Here is a 15,499-nt window from a genome sequence, read left to right on the forward strand (position 1 = left end):
AAACATATTGTATTCTCTTTAGCATTTCTACCTTTTTCATATAGTGGCATGCTCAGAAAATGGAACTACTTACATGCACACTAGTGCCAACCAAGATGCCTGGCAGCACCGCAGATGAGGACAGGAGGGACTGCATTCTACACTGTTATTTTTACAAAGTCATTGAGATAAAAAGCCAGGGGTGGTGGTACGTGCCCATAATCCAAGATTCTAGAGGTGGAGGCAGACTGATCAAGAGTTCAGAGTCATTTCCAGCTAAACAGCAAGGTTTTGACTGGACTAAGCTACTTGAGACCCTATCTTAACTTCTCCATCAACAAAGACAGAAATATAGTAACTTTAGTTACATAGTAACATCTTAGTTGAATATTTGATGTAGAAAGAACTAAATATTAACAAGGAATTACAATTTTGTATATTACAAATCATATTTTGGCCACTTTCCTTCAGTTAGAAATATATGCACAAAATTCTGATCTTCAAAATCTATGAGGTGATTTTCAGTTTGATGCTTTCAACAAAGGAACAGGTTAATGTATGAAATAAACCTCCAAAACCCACCTGTCAAAAATGAGAATATCTCTAGCCTTGTATTTTGTCTAAACTTAGAATTGGTTATAGAATCTTTAAAGCACATTGCTTGTTAATAATATTATATTACGAATATCATGATAGTTCTAATTAATATATATTTTCTGTTATCTTGTTACTGAGAAGGGCAATAAAACCGACAGGGGAAGGGGACTAAGTACGGGTAGGGGTAGAGATGGGAACAGGAGGAATCAGGTTATGGGAAGATGGAGGGAGAGAGAACTGGGAGAGACAGCTGGAATGGGGGGTGAGGGATGTCTGGAATGAGCTACAAACTTAGGGCAATGGAAACTCTCAGAAGTCTCTGAGAGTGACCTAGCTAAAGCTCCTAGTAATGGGGTATGTGGACCAATGGAAGAATTCCAGAGATGTGCAGGGGTAAGATGGAGCAGAAATTGAGGGAATGGCCAACCAAAGACTGGTCCAGCTTGAGAATCATGCTATGAGAGCAAGCCTGACACTATTAATGATATTCTACTACACTTGCAGACAGGAGCCTAGTGTAATCGTCATTCACCTAGCAACCGGTGAAAACAGATGCAGAGGTTCACAGCCAAACATTAGGTGGAGCTCGAGGAATCCTGTGGAGGAGGAGGAGGAGGAAGGATTTTAGGTCCCTAAACTTTAAGGTTAAGGACACCATAAGAAAACCTACATAATCAACTAATCTGGGCCCATAAGGGCTCACAGAGACTGAACTGCCTACCAGGGAGCTTGCATGGGACCGACTTAGGCCCTCTGCACATATTAGGCAAGCTACACAACAGTTGTGTAGCTTGGTCTTCATGTGGGACTCTTAATAGCAGGAGCAGGTGCTGTCTCAGACTACAATGCCTGCCTTTGGATCTCTTTCCCCTAACTGGGCTGCCTTTGTAATCCTCAATAGGAGAAGATGCACCTTGTCTTACTACAACTTGATATGGCAAGGCTGGACGATACCCATGGGAGGCCTGCTGTAGTGATAATTTTGGTTTCTTTAAAAAAACACAGAAAGGTAATAGGAATATGTTTTTGTTTTAATAGCAGGTGTGAGATATGGGGCTGCTTTAGATTATCCACAGCAGCTGACTGATTTGCCTCTTACTCTAGCAGGGATATGATTCTGACAGCTGCAGATAGTTTCTTCAAGTGTTTGACATTTGGAAGTCTGGGGACTCTTGAGAAGGTATGAAAAGACTAGAGCCCTGCGAGTGGCTGCTGGTTGCTGTTTGTCAAGTGATCGTGCCAAAGGGACATGAAAAAAGAAGTTAGATAACTTAATGGTGAAGATCAAACTTGCCCCAAGGAACTTGATGCCTCTAATCAGCAGGAAGCAGTCTAATGGTAGTGACACCCTTTTACCGTCTAGCCTTCTTTCACTCCTACCTAGTGTAAGGCACTTCGAAGGATGGACTAAGGGTGGTAAACTAGAAACTCATAAAAAGCCAAAAACCTGGCTACAGCCGTCCCTTTTCTTTTTTTTTTTTGATTTTTAATATTTTTATTACATATTTTCCTCAATTACATTTCCAATGCTATCCCAAAAGTCCCCCATAGCGCCCCCCACTTCCCTACCCACCCATTCCCATTCTTTTGGCCCTGGCATTCCCCTATATTGGGGCATATAAAGTTTGCAAGTCCAATGGGCCTCTCTTTCCATTGATGGCCGACTAGGCCATCTTTCGATACATATGCAGCTAGAGACAAGAGCTCCGGGGTTCTGGTTAGTACATCATGTTTTTCCAACAATAGGGTTGCAGATCCCTTTAGCTCCTTGGGTACTTTCTCTAGCTTCTCCATTGGGAGCCCTGTGATACATCCAATAGCTGACTGTGAACATCCACTCCTGTGTTTGCTAGGCCCCGGCATCGTCTCACAAGAGACAGCTATATTTGGGTCCTTTCAGCAAAATCTTGCTAGTGTATGCAATGGTGTCAGCGTTTAGAAGCTGATTATGGGATGGATCCCTGGATACGGCAGTCTCTAAATGGTCCATCCTTTCATCACAGCTACGAACTTTGTCTCTGTAACTCCTTCCCTGGGTGTTTTGTTCCCAATTCTAAGAAGGTGCACAGCGTCCACACTTTGGTCTTCATTCTTCTTGAGTTTCATGCGTTTAGCAAATTGTATCTTATATCTTGGGTATCCTAAGTTTTGGGCTAATATCCACTTATCAGTGAATACATATTGTGTGAGTTCTTTTGTGATTGTGTTACTTCACTCAAGATGATGCCCTCCAGGTCCATCCATTTGGCTAGGAATTTCATAAATTCATTCTTTGTAATAGCTGAGTAGTACTCCATTGTGTAAATGTACCATAATTTCTGTATCCATTCCTCTGTTGAGGGACATCTGGGTTCTTTCCAGCTTCTGGCTATTATAAATAGGGCTGCTATGAACATAGTGGAGCATGTGTCCTTTTTACCGGTTGGGACATCTTCTGGATATATGCCCAGGAGAGGTATTGCTGGATCCTCCGGTAGTACTATGTCCAATTTTCTGAGGAACCGCCAGACTGATTTCCAGAGTGGTTGTACAAGCTTGCAATCCCACCAACAATGGAGGAGTGTTCCTCTTTCTCCACAACCTCGCCAGCATCTGCTGTCACCTGAATTTTTGATCTTAGCCATTCTGACTGGTGTGAGGTGGAATCTCAGGGTTGTTTTGATTTGCATTTCCCTGATGATTAAGGATGTTGAACATTTTTTTCAGGTGTTTCTCTGCCATTCGGTATTCCTCAGGTGAGAATTCTTTGTTCAGTTCTGAGCCCCATTTTTTAATGGGGTTATTTGACTTTCTGGAGTCCACCTTCTTGAGTTCTTTATATATATTGGATATTAGTCCCTTATCTGATTTAGGATAGGTGAAGATCCTTTCCCAATCTGTTGGTGGTTTTTTTGTCTTATTGATGGTGTCTTTAGCCTTGCAGAAGCTTTGTAGTCTCATGAGGTCCCACTTGTCAATTCTCAATCTTACAGCACAAGCCATTACTGTTCTATTCAGGAATTTTTCCCCTGTGCCCATATCTTCAAGGCTTTTCCCCACTTTCTCCTCTATAAGTTTCAGTGTCTCTGGTTTTATGTGAAGTTCCTTGATCCACTTAGACTTGACCTTAGTACAAGGAGATAGGAATGGATCGATTCGCATTCTTCTACATGTTAACAACCAGTTGTGCCAGCACCATTTGTTGAAAATGCTGTCTTTCTTCCACTGGATGTTTTTAGCTCCCTTGTCGAAGATCAAGTGACCGTAGGTGTGTGGGTTCATTTCTGGGTCTTTAATTCTATTCCATTGGTCTATTTGTCTGTCACTATACCAGTACCATGCAGTTTTTATCACAATTGCTCTGTAGTAGAGCTTTAGGTCCGGCATGGTGATTCCACCAGAGGTTCTTTTATCCTTGAGAAGAGTTTTTGCTATCCTAGGTTTTTTGTTATTCCAGATGAATTTGCAGATTGCCCTTTCTAATTCGTTGAAGAATTGAGTTAGAATTTTGATGGGGATTGCATTGAATCTGTATTTTGCTTTTGACAAGATAGCCATTTTTACAATGTTGATCCTGCCAATCCATGAGCATGGGAGATCTTTCCATCTTCTGAGATCTTCTATAATTTCTTTCTTCAGAGACTTGAAGTTTTTATTATACAGATCTTTCACTTCCTTAGTTAGAGTCACGCCAAGATATTTTATATTATTTGTGACTATTGAGAAGGGTGTTGTTTCCCTGATTTCTTTCTCAGCCTGTTTATTCTTTGTGTAGAGAAAGGCCATTGATTTGTTTGAGTTAATTTTATATCCAGCTACTTCACCGAAGCTGTTTATCAGGCTTAGGAGTTCTCTGGTGGAATTTTTAGGGTCACTTATATATACTATCATATCATCTGCAAAAAGTGATATTTTGACTTCATCTTTTCCAATTTGTATCCCTTTGATCTCCTTTTGTTGTCGAATTGCTCTGGCTAGGACTTCAAGTACAATGTTGAATAGGTATGGAGAAAGTGGACAGCCTTGTCTAGTCCCTGATTTTAGAGGGATTGCTTCAAGCTTCTCACCATTTACTTTGATGTTGGCTACTGGTTTGCTGTAGATTGCTTTTATCATGTTTAGGTATGGGCCTTGAATTCCTGATCTTTCCAAGACTTTTATCATGAATGGGTGTTGGATCTTGTCAAATGCTTTTTCCGCATCTAACGAGATGACCATGTGGTTTTTGTCTTTGAGTTTGTTTATATACTGGATTACGTTGATGGATTTCCGTATATTGAACCATCCCTGCATCCCTGGGATGAAGCCTACTTGGTCAGGATGGATGATTGTTTTGATGTGTTCTTGGATTCGGTTAGCAAGAACTTTATTGAGGATTTTTGCATCAATATTCATAAGGGATATTGGTCTGAAGTTTTCTATCTTTGTTGGGTCTTTTTGTGGTTTAGGTATCAGAGTAATTGTGGCTTCATAGAATGAGTTGGGTAGAGTACCTTCTGTTTCTATTTTGTGGAATAGTTTGTGAAGAACTGGGATTAGATCTTCTTTGAAGGTCTGATAGAACTCTGCACTAAACCCATCTGGTCCTGGGCTTTTTTTAGTTGGGAGACTATTAATGACTGCTTCTATTTCTTTGGGGGATATAGGGCTGTTTAGATCATTAACCTGATCTTGATTCAACTTTGGTACCTGGTATCTGTCTAGGAACTTCTCCATTTCATCCAGGTTCTCCAGTTTTGTTGAGTATAGCCTTTGGTAGAAGGATCTGATGGTGTTTTGGATGTCTTCAGGATCTGTTGTTATGTCTCCTTTTTCATTTCTGATTTTGTTAATTAGGATGCTTTCCCTGTGCCCTCTAGTGAGTCTGGCTAAGGGTTTATCTATCTTGTTGATTTTCTCAAAGAACCAGCTCCTTGATTGGTTGATTCTTTGAATAGTTTTTCTTGTTTCCACTTGGTTGATTTCACCCCTGAGTTTGATTATTTCCTGCCGTCTACTCCTCTTTGGTGAATTTGCTTCCCTTTGTTCTAGTGCTTTTAGGTGTGTTGTCAAGCTGCTAATGTGTGCTCTCTCTAGTTTCCTTTTGGAGGCACTCAGAGCTATGAGTTTTCCTCTTAGAAATGCTTTCATTGCGTCCCATAAGTTTGGGTATGTTGTGGCTTCATTTTCATTGAACTCTAAAAAGTCCTTAATTTCTTTCTTTATTCCTTCCTTGACCAAGGTATCATTGAGAAGAGTGTTGTTCAGTTTCCACGTGAAGGTTGGCTTTCTATTATTTATTTTGTTATTGAAGATCAGCTTTAGTCCATGGTGATCTGATAGGATGCATGGGACAATTTCAATATTTTTGTATCTGTTGAGGCCTGTTTTGTGACCAATTATGTGGTCAATTTTGGAGAAGGTGCCATGAGGTGCTGAGAAGAAGGTATATCCTTTTGTTTTAGGATAGAATGTTCTGTAGATATCTGCCAGATCCATTTGATTCATAATTTCTCTTAGTTTCTCTGTGTCCCTGTTTAGTTTCTGTTTCCATGATCTGTCCATTGGTGAAAGTGGTGTGTTGAAGTCTCCCACTATTATTGTATGAGGTGCAATGTGTGCTTTGAGATTTACTAAAGTTTCTTTAATGAATGTGGCTGCCTTTGTATTTGGAGCATAGATATTCAGGATTGATATTTCCTCTTGGAGGATTTTACCTTTGATGAGTATGAAGTGTCCCTCCCTGTCTTTTTTAATGACTTTGGGTTGGAAGTCAATCTTATCAGATATTAGAATGGCACCTCCAGCTTGTTTCTTCATACCATTTGCTTGGAAAATTGTTTTCCAGCCTTTCATTCTGAGGTAGTGTCTATCTTTTTCTCTGAGATGAGTTTCCTGTAAGCAGCAAAATGTTGGGTCTTGTTTGTGTAGCCAGTTTGTTAGTCTATGTCTTTTTATCGGGGAGTTGAGTCCATTGATATTAAGAGATATTAAGGAAAAGTAATTGTTGTTTCCTGTTATTTTTGTTGTTAAAGTTGGCATTCTGTTCTTGTGGCTGTCTTCTTTTAGGTTTGTTGAGGGATTACCTTCTTGTTGTTTCTAGGGCGTGGTTCCCGTCCTTGTATTGGTTTTTTTCTGTTATTATCCTTTGAAGGGCTGGATTCGTGGAGAGATAATGTGTGAATTTGGTTTTGTCGTGGAATACTTTGGTTTCTCCATCTATGTTAATTGAGAGTTTGGCTGGGTATAGTAGCCTGGGCTGGAATTTGTGTTCTTTTAGTGTCTGTATAACATCCGTCCAGGATCTTCTGGCTTTCATAGTCTCTGGTGAAAAATCTGGTGTAATTCTGATAGGCTTGCCTTTATATGTTACTTGGCCTTTTTCTCTTACTGCTTTTAGTATTCTATCTTTATTTAGAGCATTTGTTGTTCTGATTATTATGTGTCGGGAGGTATTTCTTTTCTGGTCCAGTCTATTTGGAGTTCTGTAGGCTTCTTGTATGTTCATGGGCATCTCTTTCTTTAGATTTGGGAAGTTTTCATCTATAATTTTGTTGAAGATGTTTGCTGGTCCTTTGAGTTGAAAATCTTCATTCTCATCCACTCCTATTATCCGTAGGTTTGGTCTTCTCATTGTGTCCTGTATTTCTTGGATGTTTTGAGTTAGGATCTTTTTGCATTTTACATTTTCCTTGATTGTTGTGCCGATGTTCTCTATGGAATCTTCTGCACCTGAGATTCTCTCTTCCATCTCTTGTATTCTGTTGCTGATGCTCGTATCTATGGTTCCAGATTTCTTTCCTAGGGTTTCTATCTCCAGTGTTGCCTCATTTTGGGTTTTCTTCATTGTGTCTACTTCCCTTTTTAGGTCTAGTATGGTTTTGTTCATTTCCATCATCTGTTTGGATGTGTTTTCCTGTTTTTCTTTAAGGACTTCTACCTGTTTGATTGTGTTATCTTGTTTTTCTTTAAGGACTTCTACCTGTTTGATTGTGTTATCCTGTTTTTCTTTAAGGACTTGTAACTCTTTAGCCATGTTCTCCTGTAATTTTTTAAGTGAGTTATTAAAGTCCTTCTTGATGTCCTCTACCATCATCATGAGATATGCTTTTAGATCCGTGTCTAGCTTTTCCGGTGTGTTGGGGTGCCCTGGACTGGGCGAAGTGGGGGTGCTGTGTTCTGATGATGGTGAGTGGTCTTGGTTTCTGTTAGTAAGATTATTACGTTTACCTTTCACCATCTGGTAATCTCTGGGGTTAGTTGTTATCGTTGTCACTGTTTAAAGATTGGAGCAGAAGCTGTGTTCCACTCACCAGCAGTCTCAAAATCCTTCGGCGGGGGTCGTGGGTAGCTGGCGGTACCCCGGTGCTGGTCCAGCCGGAAGAGGCCTGTGGTCCTACTCAGGCCGGTTTTCTGCTTCCCCAACTAATGCAGTCTCTGGTCCCGCGTGCAATTGGATTGGAGCAGAAGCTGTGTTCCACTCACCAGAAGTCTTAAGATCCTGTGGCGGGTGTTGTGGGTAGCTGGCGAGTGTCAGCCGACCCTGCGCCCTAGCTACCCCGGTGCTTTTCTGACCGGAAGAGGCTTGTGGCCCTAAGTAGGCTGGATTTCTGCCTCGCCAACCAAAGCAGTCTCAGGTCCCGCGTGATTGGACTGGAGCAGAAGCTGTGTTCCACTCACCAGCAGTCTCAAAATCCCGTGGCGGGGGTCGTGGGTAGCTGGCGGGTGTCAGGCGACCCTGCGCTCAAGCTACCCCTGTGCTGATCCGGCCGGATGAGGCCTGTGGCCCTACTCAGGCCGGTTTCTGCTTCCCTAACTAATGCAGTCTCAGGTCCCGCGCACAATTGGATTGGAGCAGAAGCTGTGTTCCACTCACCAGAAGTCTTAAGATCCTGTGGCAGGTGTTGTGGGTAGCTGGCGAGTGTCAGCCGACCCTGCGCCCTAGCTGCCCCGGTGCTTTTCTGACCGGAAGAGGCTTGTGGCCCTATGTCGCCTTCCCTTTTCTTAAGAGAAAGTGAGTAAAAGTATTGGATGTGAGGAAGAGGTGGAGGTGGGGGAGAAGGACTGGGAGGAAGAAGAGGAGGGAGAGGAAAGTGTGGTTAGGATGTAAAGTTTATAAATAAATGAATAAAAAAAGGACAAAAAGAATTACTTAAAGAAATGTCTTTGACCACTTGCCTTTATAAGAAATACTGGGTTATTTTTTGTTTCTGTTGTTTTGGTGCTCTGACAAAATACCTGACAAAAGCAGGAGGAGTTTATTTTTGTTCACAGTTACAAGGTACTGCTGTCATGGTGGGGAAGACATGGTGACAGGACCGTGAAGCAGGTGGTTACCGTGTGCCTTCAACCACGGAGCCAAGAGATGAATGCTGCTGCATTCTTTTCCTCCCTTCCTTCCTTCCAGAAGACAAGTCTATAGACTGTGCTGCTGTGCACATCAGAGTTTTCTCACCTCAGCTGACTTCTAATATAGAAAGTCCCTCCTGGACACCCTGAGAGGCTTGTTTCCAGGGACTCTAGAGCTATCGAGCTGACAATATTCACAGGTCTACCCCTTGTAAACTTGACATCCACTGATTGTCTGCATAGGCTTAGGGCCACCTCATAATGAAAAATGCATCCAGTTAAAGTCTCCACAGTTTTTAACAGTCATAACACTATTTAGAAGAAGTGCAAAGTATTTTAGGGACTCAAGGGAATCTCTTCATTCTGAGATCTGAACAGTAAAAGGATGATCTACTACTGAAACTTTCCTAAACCAGTATAATTTCTACCTGTATTCTAATTATGTATACCCACAGATAGGTGGAGCTCTCATCCCTCATCAAAGAAGCTGCTTTTTGCAGTGGCTGAAGTGAAGATTACTATAGCAATATACAACTGTTCAGACCACAGAGAATAAGTGACTTCGAGGTGCCTGACTCTATCTGGTACATCTACAACATAACTCCTATCCCTAAGGCTCAGAGAACATTGGAGAAGAGGGTGCAGAAATATATTAAAAGTCAGAGAACCAAGAAGCCTACTCTGTTAAGGTTTGGTCTATTGCTATGTATTGTAATGCTAAATACCAGCCTGGCTGCTCCCAGGGATAAGAGAATCTGCCCTTACACAAGTGATGCTATAATAACTTTGCCCGACAATGTATCCCTGGTTGGTGAAATAAGAGGCTTACAGCCAGTAGCTGGGCAGAAGAGAGATGTAGGTTTGGAGTCAGAGACCACAAAGAAGGGGAGAGAGAGTGTATGAAGAGAAGACAGCATGGGTAAGGTGAGTAATGAAAATACGTCCATGAGGGCTGGTCAATTGGATTTAAGAACTGCCCAGATGGAACAGGGCAAGTTATAATTCAGGGAAATAGCTATAGCTCAGAGAATAGATATCTGCTTAGCTGTAGTGCTAATTAAGGCCTATTATAAATATAAAGTTTGTGTGTCTTTTATCTGGGAACTAAATGATCAAAGGTGGGGTAGAAACCCCAATGTGAGATTAAATATCTACCATAACACTACTCTAAGATTGTGTTTTAAAGGTTTTCAGGGAAGCTGTATCCACGGCATCTCAACAATATAGTTGCTTGAAAAAGATCTGAACAATGACAACACTAGTTGACATCCCAGCATGGATGGAGATGGAGAAAATCTCAGTTAACCAAGGTAACACAGACACACCCACAGATTCGTGTCTTCAGTGACTCTGGATCCTGTTATGCTGACAATCAAAACTGAGCATCACAAATACCAAATGACAATGACTTCTATAGGTATACATTTTGATAGAAATGCAAACTATGGTTAAGACACTATCTTAAGAAAATCATTGTCATATATTGTTAAATAATGAAATTGTGCCTTCTGCTTATGAAGAAGTACATTATTTTGAGTAAATGACCAATAAATAGATGGGAAGTTTCCAAATTACATGTTTTTTTTTTTTTTTTTAGACTTATTTATTTATTATATGAAAGTACACTGTAGCTGTCTTCAGACACTCCAGAAGAGGGCATCAGATTTCGTTATGGATGGTTGTGAGCCACCATGTGGTTGCTGGGATTTGAACTCAGGACCTTCAGAAGAGCAGTCGGTGCTCTTAACCACTGAGCCATCTTGCCAGCCCCCAAATTACATGTTTTAAAAAGAAATATGTAATATGTAGCCACTCATTAGTGAATGATGTCTTACATAAAATGTTTAATTATACAGTCTATTACAATGCATTTTTAGATAACAATAGTCAAGTTTGGCATTATATTATTTTATGCTTTGTTAATCAGAATGTCTAAAAATAATAAAACTAGAAACCATAATCTCTTATTTCATTATGTGGAAATTTACATCTACTGTTTCATATTTGCAGAACCCAGACAAACAACCATGAGACCAGTAAAAAACAAAATTATGTTGGACAGAAACAAAATGTAAAAATTGGCAATATAAAGTAAGTGAGCTTGAGTAGCACTTGATAGTTGAGAGAAATAAGTAGAATGTATAGGGTAGAAAATTTGTCCAGTACATACAAGCAGAGTCAAAAAATTGTTGCAGGTACCACAAGTAGCAGCTACTGTAGATGGTAATCAGAAAATAGTGTTTATCATGGAAAGACGAAAGCAGAAAGCATACCTTTAAGAATGTATGTACATTGATGAAAATACAGAAGCGAAAGAGACAGAACCATCATCATCATCACCACCACCACCACCACCACCATCATCATCATTACCATCATCATTAATTTGGTTTTATTTTTGAGATAGGGTCTCATGTAGCTCTGGCTGGCCTGAAACTCTCAATATAGACCAGGCTGGCCTTGAACTCAGAGATTCACCTTTCTCTACCTCCTGAGTGCTGAGATGAAAGGAATATACTACTATGCCAGCAATATAAACATCACTGATATCCATCCTTCAGGCAAAGTCTTTCATCTTGCCTCTGGTATGTGGTCTATATTGTATGTGTGTCAGTGTGCAGTCATTGCACATGAGTGTGGGTGCATGCATCTGTGTGTGGAGGGTAAACTCAGGTGGCATTTATCTTGTCTTTTGAGATAGGATTTCTAGCATGACTTGTTAATTGATGGTTAGGCTGTACTGACTGCCAGTGACCCCAGGGAGTCTTCCTTTCCAGCACTGAGATTACAGGTGTGAGTTATAATGCCTAGCCTTTTTACACTGTTTTGGGAATTGAACTCAGGTCCTTCTGATTTCATGACAAGCACTCTCCTAACTGAGGCTCTTTCCAGACTTCCTTTGCCTTATGTCTAGGGAAAGTCCAGAATAAATTTTAGTCAAAAGTATAGGTCTAGAAGTACCAATGTAACCCTGAAGTGTGGTGAGTTGAATTGGCTACTTCCTGATTGCTCTTTCCAGGCCTTTGATTCTGAATTTTAACCTTACCCAAGTATGATTTTTGGGAAATATGCAAAGAATTTTTGTGTGTGACTTTATTCCAGTCTGAAGAAATCACCTAATCAAGATGAAGTTAAAGTTTTAAATTCTGAATATTCCTTTCTATCTTAAATGTATCTGATATTTTGGCATAACAAGTTGCAAATTCATGTTGACTGTATCCACTGATTTTATATTTTCAATTTCATCTTAGCACAGTGAATTTCAGATGTGTTCTTCAGATTGGTTTTTCAAAATGGGCACTAAATAAGTAAAAACTTTCTTTAAAATTGATTGAAGGTATACTAAACATAGAAATAAATGAGTGGGATTCACTTATAATACATAAGGAGGATTTTTGTCCTTTCACTCTGTTTTTAGAGGCAGTATATTTGGCTTACCAAGCTAAGCCAAGAAGAAAGACAAATGATTCCACCCATAACTCAATTGTCAGTAAATCCAAAGTTTTTATTAATTTCTCAAAATAAAGCTAACTTCAAGACTGTATACATGTATGAATTGCATGTGTGTATATATGATGTATATGAGCACACACATAATATATATTTATATTTATATGTATGCATATAATGTATATATAACTGTAAAGAAACACACTAGGTATTAATTATTATCAGAATTCTTTGTTCAATATAATACATCATTAATTTTTATTAACAGTCCAGGATTTGTTTAGCATCATGTTTAACACTTTAAAAACCAAACAGTAACCTTTTTTGTTCTCAAGGATAGTGCTGTTAAAAAGATTTCTAACATCACTGGTTAATAATTTTTCTAAATTACAGAACAAAAATCTTCTTTTGACGTTTCATTATGGGACTTACTAGTCTATTACATTTTAAAACTGAGAATAATTAGTGCATGAGATATTCATATGCCAGTATATATAAATGGGGTCCTATCATTCTCAGGAAACCATTTGACTGACAAACATACTTATTATGGTTTCAGAAGAAAAAAGCTTATTTGACTCATGGGAAAATATCTGGGGTTTAGTTCTGTTTTTACTGCTGCTGCTGAGCATGGAATGCATGTGGGGCTCGGACAGGTGAGGAGAGGGAGAATTATTAGGGTAATGTTGATATTTGGACCTTTCTCTTTCTGTTCTAAAGTTAACAAGCCAGTGAAAGAACTTCTAATAAATATAAAAAGAGGTATTTCTTGTCCTACTACAGAAATTTTCCTGATTAGAAACATATGACTTGTCCTCCATCTTTTGAACAATTAATCTCTTCTACCATTTTCTAAGTTTATAATGTGAGTTGGCCCTGTAACTAGAATCTACAGTTTTCCTTTGATATAAGAAATAATTTTGCATTTAATGAAAATAATTGTCTTACTAAATTAATCATATGTAATTGTATAGATTGGTAAAAGTGAGAAAAGGAAGAGAGCATTTTAAGAGAACTAATACACTGGAAAAGTATATTATAATGTCAGAAGTGAGCCCTTCTTTTATAAAAATTCTATGAGGTGGATCAACATTATATAAACTTTGATATCAAATAGATGATGTATGAGGTTACACTTTTATCTGAAATATTAGAAAAAATTCATATAGTTCAATTAATAAGCTGAAAAAAAAGAATACTGATCATGGTAGTATTTCTAATATTTGGAAGATGTTAGCACAAGGTATTAAATACTATTTAAATTCAGAAAACCATGCAGAAATAACACTAAATGAGTAGCAGTAACAAAAAAAATTCAACAAAGCATAGTAAGTGATAATACAGCAAAGCAAATTGACAAAATGAAACCATTAAGGCTAGTACATTCTATAAGTTATGGGAGAATTAAAATTCTATTAGACATGACTCTTATCCAAACTGTTTAAATATCAAAGATAGAAAACAAAATTTCTAAAACTTTTGAGATTAAAAGAAGTAACACCAAGTAGAGAAAATGAAAGACACCTCACTATTACTGCTATAGTTATTATTTATGTAATGGATAAAACATCTAGGAAGTGTTACTTCAATTAAACTAACAAATATAAAGCCAAATGTCACATCTACCTAATTAAAACTTGTAAAACATCAGTAAAAGCAAATGCCAAATTCAGACAGCTTATTATGGAATAAATAAGTATGGTGAGGTATTAACTAACCCTAAGTTTCACAACGGGCAGCTTCTAGCCGGTTCCTTGAAGCTGGATCTTGGTCACACAAGGATCAATGGACAAGAAATCAGTTGAGCTGGACTAGAGCTGCCCAATTGTCTTAATAATGAATGCTCCACACTGTCTGTTAAGTAAAGAGAAAATACAGATCAGGAAGACTGAAGTGAAGAAAGAGTAAGAATAGATGAGTGCAGAACATAACCAACAGTTACTAAAGACTTGCAGAATGCGGTACTCATGAAATCAGTTTGCTAGGCGTGAGAAGCTAGCTATTAGCAGACATTCAGAATCCAGCTCTTGCTTTCCAAGAACTTACAGTCTACATTGTACACTCTCTTGTCTAGTGTCATGGTGTAGGTCAGCATGATTACACGTGATGCTACAATAGTAACTTCTATTAGGTGGATATAAAAATGTATTTTTAAAAAAAGTGTATGAGTGTCTGGCAGAAGGCTATCTAGAAGATTAACAACAAAATCAAAAAGCAATGTTTGAGTTGGCACTGATAGGATAGGCATATAGGTAATTATCAGTAAAAATCAAAGGACTTCCATGTACCCATGTTGTACTGGGATTTTTGTTGCTGTGCTGTTAACATTATTAATAGGGTGCCTGCTTGGACACCCAGCCCAGGAAAGTCTTTAAATGACTTCTGTCTCAGTAGGCTATTGACTGCAATTTTGGGAGCCATCACAAATGAGATGAATTCTACTAAGACCAGAATTAATACAACAATAATGTCTTTCTAAGCTAACAAATAACAAAAATGACTAGTTAGGCCACTAGAAACAACCTAGCTGCAACTACCTTGTTAGCACCATGGGCCTTGGCTAACTCCTTGTTTTGGAAACCAAGGCTGAACATTTCCCAGAGGTTGCAATTTCTACAGCAGCACTGTCCCATAAAATTTTCTTTGTTAATGGAAACGCTCTATATCTACACAGTAAGACACAGTAGCTATTAGTTATGCACGATTTATTTAGCACTTGAAAAGTGGCTAGATGCAACTGAGGAAATATAATTTTAATTTGATTTAATTTAAAACTTATCTGTTTTTCTAAAACCAAACTTTATAGATGGGTATTACCAGCTCATTCAATATTGCTCATTGTTACTTAGTATTATGCACTGTGACATCAGTGTAAGGTGATAAGTATTTGTTAGATGAGTGCTATCTATTGTGATAAAATACTTCTAGTCACACCTAATTTACTTAGAGCTTATTGGCTGTACCATCTATATGTTATAAATCTCTAAGGGGTTTGATGTATATCAGATTTCTTGGTTAAAGACTCAGTGTATCTAGAGAAAACAGGAAGCAGTACTACATAGCTTTATTTTATATCCTTAATACATATAATTTTGGATAGCAAACATTGGAAAGCTAAAAATTAGTTAAAAGTAAAGACTTTGGTAAGAATGTTGGTAAAAGTTAA

General features: G+C 38.7%; 1 protein-coding gene across 3 annotated transcripts in view; it reads right to left on the reverse strand.

Moving 5' to 3' along the window:
* The window catches only part of Boll (boule RNA binding protein), a 125,828-nt gene that overhangs the window by 13,703 nt on the left and 96,626 nt on the right, over nucleotides 1–15,499 (reverse strand). Inside the window, exon 11 of one of the 3 annotated variants that reach the window (XR_015047024.1) lies at nucleotides 14,052–14,187. The exons of 1 other annotated variant lie outside the window; for it this stretch is intronic. Coding sequence is in view for 1 of the 2 variants with exons in the window: in XM_085837408.1 (XP_085693534.1) it covers nucleotides 14,164–14,187 (24 nt within the window). In the remaining variant the exon portion in view is untranslated. Of the gene's footprint in view, nucleotides 1–13,925; nucleotides 14,188–15,499 lie in introns of those variants that run through there. One more of the 3 variants, XM_085837408.1, reaches the window with a different exon arrangement.

This window comes from Mus caroli, unplaced genomic scaffold (genome assembly GCF_978045245.1).
Source record: "Mus caroli unplaced genomic scaffold, Mus_caroli_1 scaffold_1, whole genome shotgun sequence".
Taxonomy (NCBI): Eukaryota; Metazoa; Chordata; class Mammalia; order Rodentia; family Muridae; genus Mus; species Mus caroli.